We start from the raw sequence: 24,126 nt of genomic DNA on the forward strand, positions 1-24,126 counted from the left end.
TATCGCAGGGGACGCGCAGCGGTGTAGGGAGCGCGCAAAGCTGGCTGCCGAGATCAGCCAATATACATTCTATGTAACTCGAAATATGACGTGTGGCCAATAAAAGTATTTTAAAACAACTTTATCTTTGCATATTATATCATATCAAGACACACATTGAGTCTCAACCGTGACACTTTATTTTAGACACATTTTCCTATTTGCATACATTTTATTTAGTCATCACCGATATTACATTGAATAATGGTGGGTTACGTGACATTAAAGGGAAAGTGAGAATTGTGTTATGAATTCATCTTCATCAAGTTAACCTGTATACATTTCTTTGTTCTGTTGAAACACGAAGATGTGTTCATCCAGAAATATTTGGATGCATGTTTGAGATTTTTGGGGCACCGTTGACCACCATAGTAGTTTTTTTGAACTTTTCAATAAATGCAGAAAAGACAGCAGCTTGTCTAAATAAATACCAAAGATTTTAGTGTTATCGTGACTTGCATACTTTTACCATATTTAACGTTCCTATTATGTAAAATAATGACGTCCTATTGCTTTTTAATGGTGGAGCTTTTATTTAGTAATGGTAAAAAACGATTGTATTCATTAAATGTGTAACAACAGCGCATCTGTTTAATATAAGAACAAAATAAAATGTGTTAGAATTTTCCCAGCAGTGCACATGCAGTGACAAATTTATTTTACCAAACCAAAGATGTTTAAAAGTCAAATAAATATTAACCATGCCAATACATTTCTACACATGATCTAATTACTGTCACCAAAGAAAGCATCTCTTAAAACACCAGTGAGTATATTAGCATTTATTATTTTTACGAATGGAATCTAAAGACTGGTCCTATTTTTAACAATTCTTCCTAAAACATAAATTTGCCTACTTGGTCCAAAGATCTCATATGGTCCTAGTGAAATAAAAACAGAACCAAAAAAATGATTCCGTTAAAAGGAAAACAAACAAAAAACACCAATAATAATTGGGGAATGCGTTCAGGAAAACCTGGACACACGCTACACTACAGGAAGCACTGCAATGTTTCATATGTATTGTAAGGTTGTAAAAGACAAAGCTTTAAGCTTAAATAAACCTTTCCTTAATGAAACTTGTGTCTGAGAAAAACTAAACAAAGGATGGAATGATGCATACATATGACATAAAATGCAATATGTCTGTGAAGTTTAAGTCACTGTCAGAAATCATATTGGAAGTGCACAAAATGCCTCCACAACCAGTCCAATGATTCACTGAAGTCACTGTAATTCTGACTTGATGAAGTCCTCCAGACCTCTCAGTAGTGGACAGGCACTTAGAAGATGCCCGTTGGCAATTCTTTGCTGAACATTCCTGTCAGGTCCAAGTCCTTGCTCATTAGGTCCTCCTCAACATTCTCTAAAGCCCACTGGTGGTCAGTCAACTCTAATGCTTCCCATTCAGCCTAGAAAGACAGTGCAGTTAAACAATCTAGAAGTTTGTCATTCTACTTTTATAAAAGCTGTGTGAGTACCTTGGTGTACACATATCCTACACATAATTAGTAAACAATTCAACAGAACTACATGGATTTAGCCAGACTGCATAAGTTATAAAGGATACCTTGAATGCTTTGTTTGTGTCTGCAGGCATTGCCATCGCAGCGCCACTCATTTGTTCTTGCATAATGCGAGACTGATCCGCACCTGTTGCAAATAATTATTTTAAATGCATTTATATTTCACCCAAAATAAGTGATACAATAGCAGATAAACTATATTTATATTATGTTTGTTTAATACATAAAATGGGCTCCAGCAATTCAACTGATAACATTTCTTCTGCTTTCAATTTGTAACAGTTATTATTAAGACGACACAGAGATGACATAGAAAGGCCTGCATGTGTTTTACAACAAAGCGATAGCACAGAATTTGTTCAAACATGGAAAGCCAGTCAAGTTATTTACCGTTGTCTTGTCCAAGGATTAAAGAATACATGCTTCTGAGACCAAAGACATTCAGGAAATACCAAGATGCTGAACTCACCCTATGGATGTAAATGAAAGGTTTAGATACAGAGTTTTGTAGGAAAAAACAATATAAAAATCTGACAGGTGTGTGAAAGCACCAACCAGGATGCATCTAGTGAGAGCAATTCAATTCCCTGCTGAAGCATTGGCTTGAAGCGGAGTGTGAGAGGAAATGGTACCTTTGCTTAGGAGAGAACAGATTCATAAACACATTTTAAAAAATGAACAGATAGTAGTCATAATAAATGTACAAAGGATTGCAGTAATGGGCTATAACTATTGCAGAACTAGAAATTGGAAAATGTGTATTTCTTACTTGTGACAAAGCCAGAGAAGGTCCAGTTAATCCATCCACCAATAAGGATCATAGGCAGGACATTTGTCACATTGCCTTTCATCATGTCTGTCAACATGCTGGGATCTAAATAAGCAAATAAGAATCACATTAACTTTGTCATTAAAACTTGGGTCAAATCTGATTAGAAAGTAATACTTAAAAACACTCACCAGTCATTGGAGAGGGTGGAACTACCTTTCTTTTAGTCTTCTTAAAAAACCCATCCTCTTGATTATTGAAGTAAAATTTTCTCATCAAGTAAGACTATTTTAAAAGGAAACAACATTAGTTTGAGTGCTCGAGTCCAAGGAATAAAAGCAAAATTGTTAATTTTATAAAGAAGAAGAATGGACTTGCCTGTTTAGGAATGTATTTTCCATTTTCTCGTAAAACTCTGCTCCTGATGAGAACCTGACTGTGTACAAAACAAGCAGCACAAGTGTTTAATCAGTGGACATTATCCTGGAAATTGCAACACACATAGGCTGGGCAATGAACATGTCCAACCGGCTAATGATGGCATCGATGTAGTTACCTGTCTGAAACCTGTTCTAATGTGAGCTTCTTGTCACTTTGCAACAGAATTGAAACGTAATGCCTTATCACTCCAACCAAAAAAGTGATGAACACAATAGGCAGCACAACCCAAAGACGAATATTGGAGTCCAGGAGGAGCTCGGGCTCAGCCATGTTTCCGTAAAGGGATGCTGATGGGATATGGGCCACCTAAGACAGAGAAAATAAAGTGAACATATAAAAACAAGAGGTTACGTGACAATCTTCTTAAAAACCTAATTTCATGACAAACTCCTAGTAACACATTTAAAAAGATAACGTATTATTCCAAATTTATGTGATTCAACGATCAATTAAATAGCTGTCAACAAGAACAAACTGTAGAACAAAGTATATAAATTATATTGTCACAGTAACACTTGGTATGTTACTAGTCTTTGACCTCTCAAGTGTTCTCTAGTGCAGGCTAAACATGCTAACCCGGCAAATCCTGTAGACATCCACTTATCCTATGAAACTAATACGCATTTTTATGACATAGATTTACAATTTCCATTAACAATTGTAAAGTAACTTCACAAACATCAATCACGTATATGTCTGAGGTTTATATGCTACTGTTTTTATTTATTTTAAACGCAAAAAGAAAGCAGCCGCAGTAGCAGGTGCTTGGATCAAGGTTAGCTTGTGGCTAACAACCTTCTCTCAGACTCATGAAGGCGACGCATCCTTTATTGACATATAAATATTTCCCCTGTTGTTTTGCTATATTTTTGAAGCTACCAGATGGGAAAACGAGCCACACAATAATTCTATCGATGCACTTGTACCTGCTCTCGAATGCAGTTAGCGCTTTATCTCCGTAACGGCCGAAAACGCCTTAATATAAGAGGCGACTCTATGCGATTTCTTCTGTAGCTTTTCAATAATGGTGTGTATATAGGGTGTCATGCAAATACCGCCACCTACTGTTTCATGTCTGAACAACATTGTGTGGTCTGCGAGATGTCCGCCGCTGTTACAGGAGTGAGAATCCCGACGTTAACATTTCTAGATCTAAAACACGCATTCGTAACAGTTTATTGATAATTTATTACTTCTTTAATTTATCAGTAAACATCAGCATTAGTAATTGTTTATTATAGGCTACTTTATATAATTTAATTTACTTCATGGTGAATCCACAATGTCTCAGAGTGTGTATTTAAGGACTTGAAGGACACATTAAATATATTACCATACATAATAGCATTTAAAAGAAACCCGAAACAAACTTAAGGAACAACGTTTACAATTTATTCATAACATTGCTTAATAAAGCTATATAGGAGTCAGGCCTAAATGATTATAAAATGATTTTCGCACAAGGAATGTGTCAGTTGCGGGAGTCCTACACAGAAATCTTTATATTTTGATATATGTTCAGGATATCTATCTGAAGACGTTTTTGGAACAGTCATTTTTGCTTGCTTAAGACAAAAATACATTCTTCTACAAACCATAACCTCACAAAATAACACTGGCATGTTTTAAAAGGCAGTTTATGCAGCATTTGGTCCAAGAAAAGTGTGTGGCTACAATGACATTTAGATACAAGAAAAATATCATACATAAATACAATGGAAGTTTGTTGGCAAACCGAACCCAAGCATCTCTTCAAACATTTTGACCAATTGAATCCAAACACTTTTACATACTCAGCCCGCGCAAAAGCCACAACAAGCAAATGTGCACAACAACGCACACACTTAAAATCTGTCTTTATTTACACTGTATCGTGGCTCTCTATGGTATAATGTTGTATTTAACTTGTAGTGTTTGGACATTTCATCAATCCACACATTTCGAGTTTAATAGAAAGAAATCCCATATAGATACTAGCTAGGGACATATGGGAAAAGGTTTGTCTGAAGTTGAAATTAATGAAGTTACATTCTCCTGCTTAATATGCATTATCAAGCTGCCACATCCCCAAGAGAAAACAAAACAATAATATCCAATCTGCAGCTCTTGGTAGGCAAGCCGTTATGGGAGAAGTCAGGTTCTGACGCACTGTGGAAGCACATTTGTGATGTACAACATTGAATTTGTGCGTTTCCTATAACCAAATTCATATAAAAAGAACTTAACCCATATAAATTCAGTCAGTCTCATTTGGGGCCTTAAAACAGGAGAGCACCCATACTGCCCATTTCACTCTGTTCCTTGACAAAGATCTCAAAGTACTGATAGATGATGGTCACAGCCAATAGGATTCCAGTTCCGGATCCAATGGCTCCCAGGAAGTCGGCCATGACAGATAGGCCACCTATACATAGACCTCCAAAGGCAGCTGCTGTTGGGATGTACCTAAAACAAATATTCAAAGACAGACACACTTAGGGGAAGTCGTGGCCTAATGGTTAGAGAGTCGGACTTGTGACCAAAAGGTCACATGTTCCGGGTGTACGTGTGTTCACGACTTGCTGTGCGTGAGTTAAATGCAGAGGTCACTTTCGGGTAAAAGTTACAATATCTGACAAATTGGTCAATTTCACGAAATTATTAGAAAAGACTTGAGACGTTATTTAACGTCTGATTCGCTAGGACATGAATGCCTTACCGGTTGAGTTCATGAACCATAGAAGTTTCCCTGTGTCCCCTCATAACCATCTGCTGTTCTTTCAGCTGTTTGGCAACCTGAATAACAGAAAGAGTACAGCTGAAGCACACTTGTGTAGAAGTAAAGTCGATTTTGTGATCTTCTTGACTGAACCACGACCAATAAGAAAGAGTAATCGGATTGTCTTACATCTTTGGCTGACGATCCAGATACTTCAATCCATGTCTTGGAGAAGAATGCACAAGATCCCAGCATGAATATAATGTAAATGACAGCGTGGACCGGATCCTCCAAAACTGTGCCGAATGATTCTGGGGGAGAGAGGTAGTAGCACAGACCAGCTACAGGGTAGGCACGCGCTGGACCTCCGGTTGAGGTATCCTATTAATAGAAGAAAAAAAACACGCTTGAAAAATGCACAATTTTTTTATTTATTCTTCACATCAATTAGGCCAGGCATCTCCAACCCTGCTCCTGGTGAGCTGCAGTCCTGCTCTAACCCAACCAGCACACCTGTCTTTAATTCCCAAGCAAGCTTGAACACAGCTGTGGCTAGCAGGGATACAGCTACGGTTGGAAGTGATGCAAAAATGTCACCATAAAATTACAATAAATGACATTAGCTAGTGCCTACACCTTCCCCAGCCCTAAACTTACAATAATAAAAGAGCGTGACAAAAATGATGCGATATTGAAGTGAGCATGCCCAGTGGAGGTAGATGTTTCCCTTCTAGCCAAAACGCCTGAACACCTTGATTAGATGGTCCAGGTGTGTTTGATTGGGGTTGGAACTCTTCAGAACAGTAGCTCCCCATGAGCTGGGTTGGAGACCCCTGAACTAGGCTATGTTAGGATTACAATGCAATACACGTAGAATATAATAGCAACCTTATAGAAAACAGATCAAGTTAACTGGGATAGTATGCGAAAACCACGAGAAACCTCAAAAATGTTACTTACAGACCAAGTCCCCAGCAGGTTGACCAGGAAGTTCCCGCTGAAGCGAGTGGAGAGCATCTGAGAGATGACGTAGAGGTTGGACACCAGTGCGGACTGCAGGATGATGGGAATGTTGGATGTGTAGAAAAGCTTGATGGGGTACGTGTTGTACTGGCCACGATAGCGTGCAGATTTAATGGGGAGGTCGACTCTGAAGCCCTGTGGAACAGCACATAATCTAGTTGGCATCTCAGTGTATCCTTATACACGTTAAATTAAGATTATATATGGAATTAACCGTAAAAACAAATATGTTAACCACTAACCTGGAAGTATATGACCACAGCAAAGACGAAGACCGTAGCGATGAGGTTCAGGAGGTTAGGCAGGTTTTGTCTGTAGAAGGCCTCTCTCAGGGCTCGCACTTTATCGGTACGAGTGGCCAGCAGGTGGAACAGAGCAATAATTGACCCCTCAAACTCAGTACCTGTATGCACACAAAAGTTGATTCAATCAATGCGACCGTTTCCTGATATCACAATGTCAAAACGAAGATGCAGCTTCTGACCACACACCTCTTCCTGTGTTGACAGTCGTTGGGCTAAATGCTTTCCACACAATGGTCTCACAGATGTTGGTGGCGATGAAGAGAGAGATACCGGAGCCCAATCCGTAACCCTTCTGAAGCAACTCATCCAACAGCAACACAATTAAACCTGCCACAAACAACTAGAAGGAAATTCTAGATTTATTAATCAATGATGACTTAATCCGGGCGTTTCTTACTTTTGGAGACTCTCTACAAAGTTTAGTTAAGTTTTGAATGAAATGAGTTATTTTCTTCAAGAGCAGGGTTGAAAATCCCTGATATAATCAACCAATCACACAAACCACTTCACATTAAAGCTTGCTGATCAACAATAAAGGAAGCAGTTCACCCCAGGACAATGGGCATCACAAAACAAAGAACAATACATCGAATGTTAAGCAAGATATCGTCAGTTTTATTCTCTGCATGATGATTTGTGATTGCGTTCTGCGTGTTCCTATACAGAACCCCAGAAGTTCAAGGGAGGGAAATGTGTATGTTTACATAATGCACGTCCACACCTAAAACTAATCCTGACTGGGAAGTACAAATAAATAAAGCAGTGGAAGGAACGACATTGATTGGAGATTTTACAGAATGTTTAAGGAGAATTCATTATCATTAAAATAACCTGGATGATGATGAGAAGGCAGATTCCAGCACCCATCTCTGAAGGGTCTCCATACATCCCAGTCATCACATACACAATAGCTTGACCAATGGTGATGATCATGCCAAAAACTGGTGGAAAGACACCACAGTTAGAATGCGAACACAGTTACTGGAAAACAAGTATAGTGATGATGGTAAGAGTTGCCACAATATAGCATCATTCGATTTCCATTAGTTTTGGCACCGTCTGACCACAGAGTGTTATGAGACAAATAAATCAAGCACAGCTAGAAAATAATTGTTGCCTGGGATACAATTCTTTAACCAATCAGAATCAATTATTCCTGAGAGCCTCTGTATAATACAATAACCGGCATGGAAATATAAAAGGGGGTGACGTACGTTTCTGAGCTCCATTGAAGAGCGCTCTGTCTTTAGGTGTGTCTCCAACCTCAATGATTTTAGCTCCAGCAAGCAGCTGCATTATCAAACCAGAGGTCACAATGGGAGAGATACCCAACTCCATCAGAGTACCTAAAACACACACATCATTACTTCATTGACTACATTAAACAAATGGTTGGCCATTACGCCCTTTTCGAAGCCAATGCGAGCATCGGCAAATAAAATCGGATTACACCAGTTGTCAAACATTATAAACAGATTAAATCACTGTCTGACACTTCTGGAGCAGGTATACACACCTCTGTTGGATGCTAGGATGACTCTCATCCAGTAAAACGGGTCGGCAGAATCTGACGACATGATACCAAAAAGAGGAATCTATAGGAGAGAAATCAGTGGTTAAACCATACAAGTTTACAGTTTCCGAGCAAATAAAACAGACCCAGACATAGTGGTTAATGTTTGCGTGAGGATTTCTAAACGCACGAGAAGGATTATGTTTGACTTCAACACTTTCATGTTTGCAAAACAGCTGTTCGGTGTACACATACCTGGCAGCACACCAGAAATATAAACAATGTGATCGCAGTCCATAGCACTTTTTCTCTGAACTGAATCTGTTGGGAAAGATTCAAGTTAGTAACATAACCATTCAAGCGCCACATTAACAAATGCAGTAAATGCTTGATGTTGACAGATACGAACCCTCCTCTCCGGTTTCTGGATCTCGGGTAAAACAGCACAAAACGGCTTAATCACTTCTAAGAATTTAACTGAAAGAGAGCAAAATAAGTCATTAGGCTACGGTAATAATGCACTCATGATGCGTATGTTGCCATCAAAGGAGCTCGGTACAGTACAAGCTACGTGGCTTTGGGATTCACTCGAACCTGATTCTCATGCAACGTCATCATTCGGCACAAGAAGTAACGAAGTTACAACCAAACAACACCACAGGAATAGAATACACGCAAGTAAAAACGCTATATAAAACTGATTTATTGTATTTCCTGGTTAAAGGTCAGGAGCTTTTGTTATATTGTGACTGCATGACCAACGCTACTATGACGTGCCACTTTTGTAAGCTACATGTGAAATGTAGACCGCATAAAAACGTCCACGTAGAACCAAAATCGAAGACTACAAATGCGTGGTTTGTCCCAAATACTAACGTTAAAGTTACCCGGCTAAATTTGATTAGAAAGAGTAAAACAATGGCCCCGCACGTAAAGAAAACTCGACGCGTTTCAAGTCGTTTCAGCTTCACTGAACAGTAAGTCGTGTAAACCGGTGACAAATTTGGACATTTTAGCGCATGCCACAGGAAAAAGGAAGCACTGGTGCCAACAAACGACCATAATGCTATTTAAACGGCATAATATATGAAGTTACGTATCAGAGTAAAGATGATGAGATGACTTACTGCCCATGGTTGTGTCTTCTTGACGACGATTTCAGTCTTGCGGTTAGTGGACACCGGTCAACAGCTCCTATGAAGAGCGCGTTCAGGACACGTCATCAGCCAGAGCACAAATACACGTCAGAGTCGGATGAATAATGGAACCGAATAAAATGGGCGGGGTTAAAGGCCCGGGGTCACGATTGGTATAAATAATACTTTTCTCAATATATTTATTTTCTGAACATATTTAATTATTCTGTAGTCACAATTATATGGGCTTGAAATATTTGGGCTTTGTTTCAGCGGTAAAAAGAAACAGATGTTATATATCGTTCGAACCCTTCGAAGATGAGTGGTTGTCACGTGGTACCTGTTACTTTTCTCAGCGCTAGTTTAAGAGGACCAACCACAGTCGTTTCGGAGTAATCGTTAAAGGACGCTAGAGGTCGCCTCTGCGATGTAAACCATGGCTGATCTACAAAATAACCTGTTTGTATATTATAAATACATTAATAATATAATATAAATAAATAAAGATAATATATATGAATGATAAAACAATTTAATATTACAAAAATACTTTAAAATGTAGCTTTTGAGACCCACACGCCCACCGGTCGTACACTTTAAGCTTGGTTTCAACTGATGTTTTGTTTTCCTTGTTACGTTTTCCATACGCATTACTTATTATATGCTAAAAATGACAGACTGGTAAAAAGTTTATCCACAAATGTTTATTTCATCCAATTACATAAATAACCACCCGGGGGCGTCCTTGTATCAGCTAACAAAAGGTTCATGAAAGGCCTATAGCCATTCGACAGGACTAGTGCAAAAATGAAAATCACTAAAGGGGCCAAAAAGTACTGGGTACCACAGTATTTTCTGTAAGGTTGTTTGTTTCCTCTTGATTGCTACATACATTTGTTTGCCTCTGAATACTTTTGTATGTATATGCTCCTATTTCAAATGCCCGAGACATTGTTGCATGACCCACGTTACATCAAATCAATTGGTAAATATTCAGGGCTTAACTACACCACGAATGTGAATCTATAAAAGACAGGCACTTACTTTATACAAGATTATGCCAAGGTTAAAAACTGGGCTGTGATTTTTTTCATAATGCCAAAATCTGCAATCAAACATCATTTTTTAAGTCATTATACAATTTATCAAAATGTGTGATGAAATTGATATGAGATCAAATTTGATCTGCATTGTCATATGAATGTTATAGTTCTATAACATTCAATTATAACATTCCAATTAACAGAATATTTAGATTATAATAAAAAAGGGGAAGATTGAAATGTTATGATTGAATATAATATGCAAAAAGTCACCACAGCACATGTAAACTAGTTGTGTGCATTGTGTGGAAGTTTATCTTGTTAGTATAGTTGGCAGGCTTGATTAAATGTATGTTGACAGCGCGGTCAATGAATGAAGTCAACACCAGCCTACAGCTAAACTCTGCTCTGTGCTTTATAGGAGCGCCATTTACGTCATAGCAGCGCTTTCTAATTCTTTCTCAGTCTGGTTCTCTCTCAAGCTCTCCCTCTCTTGTGGTCTTCTCCAAAGGGGCATGCAAGACCCACGACCTCTGCTTTCAGAGGCGTTCTGTATTCATGTCCGGATGAATTCTCCCAATGCCTCCATGACATTTGGTATTGTTTCTTTTCTCTGGAAGTTGATACTGTAATATAACAGTGTTTATATGTGTTGTTAGTTTGTTAAAACATAACAGTAGAGTGAGTCTTATTGTTTGTGAAACAAAAACACGCTTTGTAGAACAACAGTGAGAAGTATTGATTACCAGGGCGAAGTCAATGAATTGACTGTCCTCAATAAATGTCCCTGCTACTGTACTGAGTATTACAAAAAGTACATATAGTATCACTGACAAGATGCTCGTGAAAGCCATTTGCGAAATATGACAGAAGTGGGCACTTTGAATGCACTAAACGATTCTGCTCGAAACCGGTAATTCAACAGCAATTATGTAAGAAGTACAATTCTCTCACATCCTTAAGGATGAATTCATTTGCTATTAACTTGACATTATATGAGATTTATTTTATATGTAGGGCAATATAGTGACAGTGCAGTCCCCAGTGCCAGAGAAAGAAACTAAAAATATTGCACTGTTCTGTTGCCATAGACACTTCAGTATTAGCAAACAGGTCCGTTGCCATGACAACCGATGCACTGGATAAGGAGGGATGCTGAATTACACTGACACGCATTGGGACCCAGACAACACAAACACGCAGAATTATGCACGTACACAGCATGCATATCTCGTGCATGAACAAATGCACACTGGCTCTATCCCATGTTGTTAGATCAAATCGCAGGAACAATGCCATCCACAGAGACTGAGGATTAAACAAACAAACAGAACAGACAACCCTGACTGATCTCTGAGATCATCATTTGGCATTTGTTGCCAACCAATTAGTTGTTAATTGGAGCTTTACCCATCCATGTTCAGCATGAGACATTTACTGGTTGGAAGTTTAAGAGGAAAAGGTTGTAACTGTTGCTTGGTCAAGCCACCTTGTTGTGCATAAAAACTGTTGCAAAACGTTGACATTTTGAATGTTAGTTAAAATTAAACTATACTACTTATTTGACTACAGTTATGAATACTATAGTATACTACAGTAATTATATTATACTATGGTATACTGTTTTTTCTTTCATGTGGGCTACCCCAAAATTTGCTAGTCACATTCTGGCGAAGCTACGATAATAATAATAAACAGAATACATTTTAATTGTAATTCAAAACACTGCCTATTTACAAATGATCACAAACATCAGAAAATTGTGATAACTTGCTAAATAAAGTAGGCCTAGGATTCGATATGCAATACGATATGCTTTAAGCTTCTAAAATCTATTTGAATATTAAAATCTGACAGTTATCGGACCAAATGTTTTACTTTCTTCTTGATGGTTGTTCATCTTCAACACAGGCATGCACATTCAGTCTCGTTCAGGTCTCGTTTGCGTCAACATAAAAATGTGACTGTCTATAAATGTGAGCCTATATATATTTTTTTCAGTTTTGGTTATTGTAATATGCAACCATTGCAATATGCGATACTTTCAAATATTGTACGGTCCTTGTTGACATTGAAAGCTAACTTCTACTCCATTCTAACTTTACACTATTAAATATTTAAATGTTAAATATTATTTAATATATTAAATATAATAATATTATTTAAATATTATTATAAGTAAAGGTCAAGTGTATGAAAATTAGCAGCATCTGGGGTGAGGTAGCAAACTGCAACCAAGGGATCATTCCACTGCTCGCCACACCTTTTCGAAGCCTTATGGCCACTGACCCAGAACTAAGATGACGTCATGTTGTCGCTCCTTTGCCGAAGGAGATAACGCATCTATGAAACGCACTCTGAAGAGTTCGACATGGCCAAAAAAAGCGAATAGCTCAAATGTCAGACAGAACCTCATAATTCCAGGGCCTCAACTCATTACTAAATAAAGTATCACACAGTACGAGATCGAAACAGAACACAAACAAAAGTTTTATTTTTCCTCCAACATACCATGTACAACAGATAGGACAGAGGTATTGGAACATGTCAAATAATAATATTCATTAATATCATTATTGTAACATTAATAATATGGAATGTAGTCATGTCTCCATTCGCTTTTTCGTTGCTTTTTTAGTTTATTTAGGAAATATGACAGATAAATAAAGCTTTATTATAGACTCTTTCTGTCAACGAACTATATAGTCTCTTCATAATGGGTGCAAGGAACTTTGTTGTAGAGAGACAGTTAACAGTCTTCCTTTTCTCCGCCCACTATTCTTCGTCATCCAATAAGGATCGCTCAAGAGCAGGCGATCACTTCCGTCATTCTCACACAATTACAAACGTCGTCTGCAATGCGTTTTATCTTTTTTAATAAATAAAACAAACATTTGTAACAGCACAGTGGGGTTTGTGAGTGAAGCTACAGAATCACAGGGTGAAAGCAGATCACGTGATCTCTGAGTATTAGCCTTTCGAATTCGCTATGAACTTGAAAAAACCCTAGCAAAGACATAAAAAAAAACAAGCGAACAGGTGGAGCATTGAGATTTTACTGACTTCTGAACTTTTCAGGCAAGAATAAGAAATAAGCAAAGAGACGAACTCCATTTCCCATTTTTTATGTCATGCTGCTCTATAGTTCTGACGGAGTGGGCTGAGCGGTGGCTTAGTCTGTGCTGTGATCTTCTAGTTGGGAAATGATGGTTATGAGGTTCTCCAAGCCGAATATGTAACCACTATCCTGGCCCTCGTGAATAATGCTGTCCTCCCCGTAATGCCGACACGTGGTATGGGCAAAGTCAATCATGCGCACATCCACTAACGGCCCGCTGTCTGCCCTGGCCATGCGTCGCACCAATCCGGAACTGCTGCTAGCTGCACCAGCACCGTGAGGGAAACCGTAAGCACCGCCCTCTTCCTCCTCTTCTTCCTCCTCCTCGTCCGAGAGGCCATCCTCTGGAGAGTGGCGGGACCTCGGGGGGTCTCCGTCATAGATGATCAGTAGCGAGCTGGAGAAAAAACGGTAGCTTTCGCAGGCTTCCAGAGCCGCCTGCATTTCTTGCAGTCGGCGCAGGACGGGTGACAGGAGTTCCTGCCTCAGACGCCTCCCATCGTGGAAGAACTGATAGATGGCCTCTTTAAAACCAGACAGGGTCAGTTTACGGCCGTGGTACTTATTCATGAACATAAGCTGCCCCGTGTCTGAATGGTACACCTGTGGGGGAAAGTGAAGAGGGCAATGAGTATGAATAAACCATTGCCGGGTACATTACAATAATAATTCTTCCGGGTTCAACAAAATTAAAGATATAGCAGCATTTGCGGTAATTGTGTTGACTAACAATGAAAATTTCTTAAAAACAATTATTAATAAAAAATGTATAATAAAATGTAGCTATGGCAAGGCAATGCATTAAGAAATACAATAAATAATATTTCACAAATGATAATGTTAATACTTAAACAAAAATATGAGTTTTAGCTGTAAAATATGAATATAAAAAACAGCTATATTTTTATATTACAATTATGAGCTAACCTGCATGCCACAGAGTCGCACTCCTATACTGGCTGATGTACTCTGCTGACACTTGCGGATATGTAGGGCCTTCTTCTCCTCGGATGCGTCGTCACCGTGCTGCCTGGTGCCCATCTTCAGATCAAGCACGCATGGAACCGTGTAACGCCATGTAAGGTTCTCCAACAAGATGAATTCTGGTTCTGGGTTAAGGGAAACAGATTCTCTTTCCTCTTAAACGCTGCATTACATTAACCTTTGTTTTTCTGACGCAAGTCATAAAATGCTGATTGAAATTATAATTGTCAATTTGCACAGGAATAGAAGCATTAGCGTTTGCTATGGTACAAAACTACAGGGCTGTCAGGATTATTAAAAAATCATAGCATCACGATTGTATGACCTCATCACGATGGTTTCAGATCATCGCTATTATTGCACATCTCTATAGAAGACACAAGGGGGAGCGGCAGTGCATGCATAATTGCATATATTAGTGTATAGATATTAACTTAAATACGATAATATTGAAAAAAATGTATCAACAATCACTTAAAAAACTTTCAAGCATATAGCATAACCAACCTGCAGTACAATTTAATATTATTTAAGAGAAATTTCAATGTGAAAAACAGCCTACCAACATTAATATACAATTTTATTGTCTTAAAAAAAGCTAATATTTGCCGGCTGTATTATTGAATGGTAAAAGTCCAGAGGCCCTAGACCTTAAATATATGATGACACCATTTTTTAAGAGAAAATAAACATAAGAAAATTAATTGTCAGCCAAATTTCATAATCCCTTAATCTACAGACGTCATTTGTTCTGCCTCAGATGCAGTGCAAAGTGATGTGTATTGTCCTTTGGTGCACCTGATCAGCATAAATTCATCATACACACTGCAGCACGGAAGCCTGTTCATTTTCATTTTACCTGTTCATATTCATTTCAATTACCTCTCATGTTTACAAACACCGAAACATTGCTACGATTAATAACCGCTATTGCTCGACAATCTTGATTAACTCCTATATATCATAAGGCTATTTACACTTGACTTCTTTTTTTGAAGCTGCTGGCGTCTGTTTTACATTATAATCCTATGGAGTAAACCGTGTTTTCAAAAAAGTCCTGAGCTCTTTTTTAAACGCCAGCGCCGGTGTCTTTTTCTGCAGCTCAGAACATCTTTTGATGTTGAAAACGCCCTACATCAAGCAGCTATTTCACAGCTAACCAATGACAGACCCCTATCATTTCCATAACAACATGCAAGGAACATGATTGGTCGAGAAGGCTCAAGCTCGGAAAAAGAAAATGGCGGCCGAAACACGAGCATAGTTTTGGAAAAAATTTCACAGCAAAAACATTTGATTGCTTTTCTAGCGAGAAATTAGTACTATAGAACCTATTCATTCACTGTTAATGCTAACAGTTAAAGGATACTGTATTGGTTGCGATGTTTCGCATTCTCTTTCATCCGCTGCAGGTGTTGTTGGTGGCACTTGAGGCTCCATGGGTTGTGCTTGAGCTGAGGGCCAGAAGCGTTGCTTCTCTCCAGGCTGTAGTAGAAGACTTCAGCCTGCTTGAGCCGTTCTAACTCCTCATCGCGTTTTACACTGGAGAAAAGATGAAGGGGGTGGGTCAGACAGATAAGCAGACTAGGGTTCAGGTTCTTAGCTAGACTCCTTTATTGGGTCTGACCTCTTTAAAGTGAAAGTTCACCCAAAAATTTAAATTCTGTCATCATTTACTCGACCACTTGTCATTTCAAACCTGTTGGGTGCTCATGAAGTGAGTCATAACATACCACCGTTGTATTGAATCCACCCAACTTGATATTCATTCAATGACCAACTTTTGTTTTATGAAAATAAAGATCATACAACTATGGAACGGCATTACAGTTTTCGGTGTACTGTCCCTTTAAATGTTCCACCTCTGCCCCAGTCGCTTTGAGATCAACACTAAATCACAAAGCTACGTCCGTTACAAAACCTCCTGCTAAACCTTGGCTCAAAACTCCCATTTGCTCTCAGCCAGAAGCTGAGAATGCATCTGTTCGGCCCAGCTGAGTTCTGTGGGTCAGTGCGCTCAATGAGTCTATGTAAGGACGAGTATGCTGTAAACGTCCACATTCTCAGTGAGTCAGATAAGTGCTGAGCAGGGCCATTATAATAGGAGAACAAAGACTAGTATTATTCAGGACATGTTCATCACTGAGGACATTGGTACTTGTGGGTTAGTGGGGACAAGGGCTGAAAACTTCGGACCAGTAACCGGATAGATTCTGGTAAGCGTTGCACAAGGAGCAAAACATGAGTTATTATCATGGGTGTCTGAGTTGTAGTATGTTGGAACTTACAAAATTTATTTTTTGCATGTGTTAAGCACTCTCTTTTTATATTAAAAGGCAAACATTTAATAAAAAACTTTTTTACATATAAACTTAACCTCTTAATGATGGTGGTTCCGGTAAAACGGGCTATGACATTATAATGTTGTGGATTGTGGTTCCAGTAAACGGGCTATGACATTACAATGTTGTTGTGGATGGTTACCAAGGCTTTGCAATGTGGTTACAAGGATGCCCATATATCCTTAAGTTCCCCCTTTAATAGAAGTATACTGGATTTTTGTATCAGCCAGGTAAAATTATAACAATTGGAAAACTTTTAGATACAGTTTTGACTGTAACCTTTCCCTTACCCTTTGTCCTTCTCTTTTCTAGAAAGTCTGGATCTGTCTTTGCTGTAGCCCTCGTTGTCCAGCAGCATCTTACTGACCCATTTCATCTTATTTTTGGGCTCCAGGTCAGCCGAGGGGTCCACGTTCTCCAGATCCCCAAGCTCACTGTGCAGTGGGTAGGCAATAAGACACAAATTCCCTTCCTCATCTTCCTCGAAACTCACAGACACCTCACCTGCAGAGAGAGAGAGGCAAAAAAGAACAAGGTCACAGGTGAAAGAGTATCATATTTTATATCAGCAAACAGGAAGTAGTCAGAGTTCCAAGCTGGGAGGTTTTTAACGGCTCTTACCCACTTCTCATTTTTTTGCGATTAAAAGCTTGGCAGTCTTTAACAAAAGCTATAGCCGACAGCACGGGCTGCTCCTAACCTGATAGAAATCACACAATCCACAACAAATAAACAAACAACGGGAAATACTTGCAAGAAGAGAAAGAAAGAATTGATGGATTGAACGAAGATGAAGAGGTTGGGGAGAGAGAGAAGGCTGAGAAAAACCACAGCCAGTGTAGCTGTGCCTTTACTGCCACGGATTACCACGCAAGATCAAACCGCACAAGTGCTTTTTTCCCAATCAATCACCACACAAGCATAAAACATCCCAAAACAAATGACAAAAGGCTAAACATATGATAAAACCAACACTATTTATTTGTCAAAGATCAAACCACAACACTTCATCACTTAAATTCGAGACTGACATCAAAAGCATCAGATAGAAAAAAATGCAACGTAGTTTGTAAAAATGGTCATAAATTGTATTATGGACGCCGGACCAAAAAGAAAAAGAGTTTGAAACGGCAATGTTTGATAAAATCTCACAGGTAGATTATACACTATGTAGGGTTATTTTCTAAATATTCATGTCCAGGTGAAAATTCAGCCCAAAAGAAAAATTAAATTTGTATATTTTACATCATATTGCATATTTAGTTTAAAGCCTATTTTTAAACCACTTACCATAACGTCCATGATAATCCTGTTTCTCCAGGATCCTTATTACTGTATTTTTATTCTTAAAGATAACATGTGTTTCCACATCCAATTAATGCAAATGACTGCATTGGGGTAATGGTAATTTGGGAAATGTGGAAATTCAGAAAAACTTGCTTAGTTATCATAACAAAAACGTCACAAATCCCACTTCCCATTTCGAACATTAACACAGATTTAAACAGGAAACAATCTAGAAAAGTGGCAAATGCACTCAATATGACATCAGACGGCAATTTCTAACAGTCCAGTAAAGAAATGCATTACAAGACAGTAAAGACGATCACAGATCTGATGTCAAAACATTGTTATGATTTCATATCCATCCCCCATCCGACAGAGAACAGATGCCCGGTACAAACAGGCCATTGAAAGTGCATTGGATGCTGTGACGTGTGAAGAGTAAGGGCAGGAGAGAGCATATATATATATAAAGCACAGAAAAAAGCAGACAGATGCTGGGGTGAGATAATATAAGATCTTGTATCCATGTAAATCCCAAAGAATCCCGAAGAATGACAGCTAATCTTGAAAGCGAAAAGAGTCACTGGATGGCAGTCTGTTTTTTTTGTCAACAGTCTTTTGGTCCCATCCTCTTCTAGTTAAAGTCTCGGTAGAAAGGTCCACAATCAGATCTTCTTTCTGCAGAGTGTCTTAACCGAATTTAGACCTCGTTTCTCGAACCCAATGAATGACTTACCTGAAAAGGGCCTTTAAATCTTAAAAAACAGCTTTATAAAGCGTCACAATAGCGTCCCCGCGTGGAAGCCCGCTGTAACACACTAACCTAGCACTGCTGGCCTTCATTAAACTAGGATGTTTTTTGAAGCCAAACATACTGACAACGCATTCACTCTGACAAATATCACATCGTAGGCGATACAGGGTTTAGAAAAAGAAGAGAAATAGCATTTGCGGCCAGGTTACAAGGGGGAGAAGATGTTAAATGGTTACTTACCTCTATATTGCGGTGTAAACTTCCGCATAGCCGCAGGGAGGCTCTTGTAAAACTGGTGCTCTCGGGGGATTAGGGGCTTGCATATCGTCTGCTCCCCGAAACGGAGCACACACGAGTGTCCCCCCACTTGATGTACGAAGGGCTCAAGCATCACCCCTTTGCCCAAATACCCCTGCTGCTCTGTCTGCATTCCCTCGATGGCCGGGCTCATCCTCCGGGGGCATTAGACTCTCGCTCCCGGTCCAGTTGGACACGACACAACAGACGTGAAGGCGGTTGAGGAAGACGATCGACCCTTTTGTTATCTGTCACTGTTTCGCTTTTCTGGATACACTCTCGTTAAATCGTTAAATCTGTGATCTTCGCCAGACAAAGAGAAGCAGGAAGAAGAAATACACGACAAAAGCTGAATGTTTGTTTTCAAATCCTCTCTTTAACGGCGAAATGAGCTAGCCTGTGTAGTACTCGCTTAATTAAGAGCACTACGGGTGAATTTAAGGGTGAAAATGAAGACGTTTAAGCGGAAGATTTCGACCGCTTTCGTGTGAGACTAGTGACACTGTGATCTCTCACTGAACTGGGAGAATGTCACTGGTGCATCGAAGGCCACGCCTCCAGCGACGAACTGACCAATCGGAGCACAAGCACCGGTGTTAGGACAGAACGCGAACAAAGAGTGAGGAAGGGTGGGGGAGGGGAGAACATCCAAGCAAAACAGTCCGGTTGGAGGGGTGAGGCTGGACTCGGCTGTTTTTCTCCCTGACTGTGACATGGATGCCTTGGGGAAGCTGGTGATGTGCACATTTCAAGAGAAACAACAAAAAGCATACCATTGTGAAAAATAGGAACAAAAAGATTACATTTACATTTAGTCATTTAGCAGACACTTTTATCCAAAGCGACTTACAGATGAGGAAACATTGGTAGCAATTCTAACAACATAGGCAACAAAATGCGTAAGTGCATCAAAACTAGTCCATTAAAGCTTAGCACACAAAGGTAAGAAAAGTGAGTTTAGTATTACAATTAGATTACAATTAAATTGTTTTTATATAAAAAAGCCAGTAAAGCTGACAGGCTGGGCAAAGCATTTCCAGTTGCCCACCGTCCTACCCATCGATATCAGCCTTGAACACATGTATTTGAAGAAAACTTTCAATCGAGCCTTTATTATTAGTCACTTATGGCGTTTACTAGATGAACAGATGTTTGTTTTCTATAGACGCTTTCGGTGGCAACGACATAAACAAACGTTATGTGGCCCCAAGTGTAATGTCTGGCAGACCCCCGCAAATCATCATTGACTGTTTTAATTAATTTAATACAATGAATATACACTAATATATTTATATTAATTAATGTGAATAAAATTAAAGATTTAACGAAACCGTCTATTGGGATGAGACAATACAGTGGTATTGTGATTTTTGGCATATAAATAAATGAATGAATATTATATAGTTCATAATTGTCTAATGTCAGTCAATTTAAGAATTTAATTGGAAGCTGATTATAACAAGTCGGGTGATGTGAAAATAAGAAAAATTGGCGACTATCCGAATATCAAGAGATATTGAATTATTCATCCTAACATATATGCAAATTAATATATGCAAATATATGTTATAGTTTTGTTATAGCAAGTTAGGTGGACAATAGATGGATGAGTTACAGAAAGATTTTTGCTATAGGATATGGATATTTCTCTTAAACAAATGCATCGATTTGCTTCAGAAGACCTTTGTTAAGACCACAGAGCCGTGTTGAGCAGTTATTTGATCGATGGATGCACTTTTTGGAGCTTCAAAAAGTCGACACCCATTCACTCCCATAAGTAAAATGATGCGTGGTATTAAAACTTTGATTGCATTGTTCATCAAGAAGAAAGTAATATTCAATCAGGATGCCTTGAGGGTGAGTAAAACATGGGGACATTTTTATTTGTCTGTGAAATATCCCTTTAACACTACATATAGTTTGCTGTATATATTATTAAGATATGCACCGATATGTAATTTCTTCAACGATACCGTTAATTCGGAGTGATATCTGCCAATTCTAAAGATTAAATTAACATTTCTTAACTTTCTGAAGGTTTTTAATTCATACAATTCATTGCATTTTTTGTCCTCTCTAAAATTGACAGGATACATCGACCCTGATCATCAGCCAATATCCGATTGTGTGAAAAAATTGCTTTAATCGGCTGATGTCGATTATTGGCCGATATATCGGTGTATCTCTAATATATATTATGTTGTATTTAAATATTGTCGATATCTGTAGCGATAAAAGGTACAGTTCAACTATGCTAATTTCTTTTCAATGTCCCAGTAGCACCCAATTCATTTATTCATTAATGGAACAAATGCAAATTTGGGTGGTGGTACACGGGTCATTGAAATTTGAAGTCTAGTGACACAGTAGCCCAACACTTTGATCTCAGGTAGAACATCCTGTGAGACAACATTCTGTCTATTGCCTTTAAATGGAGTACATGAACCCCTGAGGACAGAAGCGATTTTAAACTGCAGAGAGCGTGAAACATCATCTAATTAGTAATGTGAGACAGAACAAAATGTTAAAAAAATCCCCACTGAGATATGAAACATTGTGAGCTTTGGCAGTGCAGATCTTGGGCCATCTGAGAACGAGAGTATTGGTCCTGAAATAAGTGATAGCTGTGCTTTCAGCGTCCTAACAGGGGCATTATAGGGAATTCTTGCTGATGCCAAGGCGGTACTCAACTCCTCTTAATTCAATCTCACTTAGTACACTGCGATCCAGTGACGAACAGAGGGGACCGGAGGAGCACGGCCTGCACCGTAACCCGATAAGAGTTTGAGACAAAAGCCAAGACCAGTTCATGAAAGGAGATGGTAAGACTCTAATACAATTAAATTTGGGCTAATCTCTCAGTTGCTATCAATGGGTTAAAAAAACGCCAGTGTATGTTATGCAATAATTACCATTTTGGTATTGACTACTTATTTTGAAAAGTAAACTTGAAATAAATAATTGACCTTATTTACGTGTTCCAAACCGTATTATGCATGATTAGTTGGTGCAAGTCATTCCTGATAAATCAATCATTTTGTCACCAATTTTTCTAAAAGCCCTTTTCATAATTCAATTAATTCCTGATAGATAAAATTAGGATTTTCTTATTTTTATTCAAGATGGAGTCATCATATATTCTCTATCAAGTCAATGTGGTCCCAAATTGTTTGGTCACAAACATTTCCTGAAATCTATTTCTGTTCTGTCAAAGAAAGTAAGAAAAAAATGACATGAGAGTGAAAATATTAACTATCCCTTTATCGTCCTTTTTAAAATATATAAATTTGGACTGTCAAACTATGAATCGTGATTAATCGGATTCAGAATAAAAGTTTGTGTCTACATATGTCTGTGTAATGTGCATATTAATTTTGTATTTATAAAAACATAAACATGCATATATTTAAGAAAAATATAAAATATAAAAATATAAACATTTATATATAATTTAGATTATTTGTAAATAATAATATATACAATATTTCCTTAATATGCATGTGTATAGATGCAAAATAATATAAACAGAACACAGACACGCATTGTGTAAACACAAACCTTTATTCTGGATGCGATTAATCGTTTGACAGCCCTAAAAGATATCCCCAAAATAAAATGGGTTGTGAACGTTGGTTCATGTTGACTTCTATCTTTGTGAGTATCATTCTGCATCATGTGTTTTAGCCATTAGTGGGGGATGCCAAAATTTGACCCGTTCAGAATGTCATCATGTTGCAATGTTGTTTTTAAGTATGAGCATATGACAGAAACTGAGCGAGGACTGTATGACCTTGATTTTGTCTACGTGATGACAGTGGCAGGAGCAGTAAGAACGGATTATTCCGGTGTAAATAAGCTGGTGATGACTGACTTACCTGAACTGCAAAAGTTTGACTGTACTGAACATTGCGACCTAACTCTAAAATCTGGCATGGAGGACCATGAACTCTGCATCCTGACAAAATCACATTCACATAAAAACACCATAAAGAGCTCCTAAAAACAGAAATATATATACAGATATTTTTTTTCGGGCTATATACTAAAACATATCAACAAGAGTGAGATACTCCAAATGCAAATCTAACTGATGAACCAAACCCAACAACAATACAGGCCGCTGGAATCCCAGCGCGAAAATAGCTGAGCTTAAGGTAAATCTATTTACCAGACAGCTCAAAGCTAATCTGAACAGGTCACTGAATGATACCCGCACACACCCACATTGACACCTAATAATAGCGCTCTTGTTTCCACACATTCTTAAGGCTGTTGAAGGGACCTGGCCTGGATGCCATGTTGCTCGAGCGTTGCGTGTGTGTAAGTTTTAGTGTCTTGCCCTAATGATTTCTACATTTAGAGACTGAGGCATGCAAACATTTTATATACTTTATATAGTTTTAAGGGTGTATGATTGTATTTACATTACTGCAGTGCCATAAATTCATTAACCTTGCATGATGCTTCTAATGCATGTTAGGGAACTTATTTCACTCATAAACGAAATCCAAATGGGCTTGTAAATCAGGCAATGAAACATTTGTTCTTTAAAAAATAGCTTATAATAGATTCCAAAAAGCATAAATACTGTTAATATTTGGAAAAAATAGGAGACCCAAATTATTTTTAGTTTTTCTGAATTTACCATTTCATTGTGTTTAAGTAAAATACTATATTTCTTGTCATTTTGTGAACTAGTGACAAAATCTTTCCCAAATTCCAAATTTAAATGTTTTTAGCATTTTGGCACACAACTAAAAACAGGACAAACTGGTGGAAATATTTGCGAATTCCTGTGAGATGAGTCTGGTCTTTGCATTCTGTCAGTCTTTCACACTGCGCTTGCATTTT

General features: G+C 38.3%; 3 protein-coding genes across 6 annotated transcripts; all 3 read right to left on the reverse strand.

The window, feature by feature from the left end:
* Positions 1-112: 112 nt before the first annotated feature.
* On the reverse strand, positions 113-3,998 carry emc3 (ER membrane protein complex subunit 3). 4 transcript variants are annotated; one of them, XM_079459715.1, is made up of 9 exons: positions 3,841-3,998; positions 2,891-3,081; positions 2,713-2,770; positions 2,526-2,619; positions 2,335-2,439; positions 2,121-2,202; positions 1,956-2,035; positions 1,610-1,692; positions 113-1,451 (listed from the first exon to the last, which is right to left on the reverse strand). In XM_079459715.1, exons 1-9 carry the CDS (start codon positions 3,859-3,861, stop codon positions 1,323-1,325), a joined length of 843 nt encoding a protein of 280 aa, XP_079315841.1. In that variant the 5' UTR covers positions 3,862-3,998; the 3' UTR covers positions 113-1,322. The 4 variants fall into 4 exon arrangements, with proteins under 4 accessions (XP_079315841.1, XP_079315842.1, XP_079315844.1 ...); XM_079459716.1 differs by lacking the exon at positions 3,841-3,998 and adding an exon at positions 3,702-3,817; XM_079459718.1 differs by lacking the exon at positions 3,841-3,998 and adding an exon at positions 3,571-3,703.
* On the reverse strand, positions 3,892-9,599 carry sec61a1b (SEC61 translocon subunit alpha 1b). Its single transcript, XM_079459714.1, has 12 exons — positions 9,442-9,599; positions 8,724-8,791; positions 8,570-8,635; positions 8,318-8,396; positions 8,016-8,147; positions 7,633-7,742; positions 6,988-7,141; positions 6,739-6,899; positions 6,434-6,631; positions 5,663-5,854; positions 5,474-5,550; positions 3,892-5,220 (listed from the first exon to the last, which is right to left on the reverse strand). Exons 1-12 carry the CDS (start codon positions 9,446-9,448, stop codon positions 5,034-5,036), a joined length of 1,431 nt encoding a protein of 476 aa, XP_079315840.1. The 5' UTR covers positions 9,449-9,599; the 3' UTR covers positions 3,892-5,033.
* A 3,366-nt stretch (positions 9,600-12,965) lies between these two features.
* On the reverse strand, positions 12,966-19,846 carry ip6k2a (inositol hexakisphosphate kinase 2a). Its single transcript, XM_079460376.1, has 5 exons — positions 19,219-19,846; positions 17,228-17,441; positions 15,965-16,137; positions 14,539-14,714; positions 12,966-14,214 (listed from the first exon to the last, which is right to left on the reverse strand). The coding sequence occupies exons 1-5, from the start codon at positions 19,427-19,429 to the stop codon at positions 13,666-13,668; spliced, it is 1,323 nt and encodes a 440-aa protein (XP_079316502.1). The 5' UTR covers positions 19,430-19,846; the 3' UTR covers positions 12,966-13,665.
* Between the last annotated feature and the right edge of the window lie 4,280 nt (positions 19,847-24,126).

Source organism: Barbatula barbatula, assembly GCF_947034865.1.
Source record: "Barbatula barbatula genome assembly, chromosome: 7".
Classification (NCBI taxonomy): domain Eukaryota; kingdom Metazoa; phylum Chordata; class Actinopteri; order Cypriniformes; family Nemacheilidae; genus Barbatula; species Barbatula barbatula.

What these genes read in the sequence shown, in the direction of transcription:
- emc3 (XM_079459715.1), bottom strand. Translation starts at nt 3,861, where the DNA reads ATGTTGTTCAGACATGAAACA. An exon ending in AATCCTTGGACAAGACAACG is followed by an intron (nt 1,693 to 1,955) that starts GTAAATAACTTG and finishes TATTTGCAACAG; the next exon opens with GTGCGGATCAGTCTCGCATT. An exon ending in ACACAAACAAAGCATTCAAG is followed by an intron (nt 1,452 to 1,609) that starts GTATCCTTTATA and finishes CTGTCTTTCTAG; the next exon opens with GCTGAATGGGAAGCATTAGA.
- sec61a1b (XM_079459714.1), bottom strand. An exon ending in TATTTCTGGTGTGCTGCCAG is followed by an intron (nt 8,397 to 8,569) that starts GTATGTGTACAC and finishes TCTCTCCTATAG; the next exon opens with ATTCCTCTTTTTGGTATCAT. An exon ending in CTGGATCGTCAGCCAAAGAT is followed by an intron (nt 5,551 to 5,662) that starts GTAAGACAATCC and finishes TCTGTTATTCAG; the next exon opens with GTTGCCAAACAGCTGAAAGA.
- ip6k2a (XM_079460376.1), bottom strand. Translation starts at nt 19,429, where the DNA reads ATGAGCCCGGCCATCGAGGGAATGCAGACAGAGCAGCAGGGGTATTTG. An exon ending in GTTTACACCGCAATATAGAG is followed by an intron (nt 17,442 to 19,218) that starts GTAAGTAACCAT and finishes CTCTCTCTGCAG; the next exon opens with GTGAGGTGTCTGTGAGTTTC. An exon ending in GAAACATCGCAACCAATACA is followed by an intron (nt 14,715 to 15,964) that starts GTATCCTTTAAC and finishes ACCCAGAACCAG; the next exon opens with AATTCATCTTGTTGGAGAAC.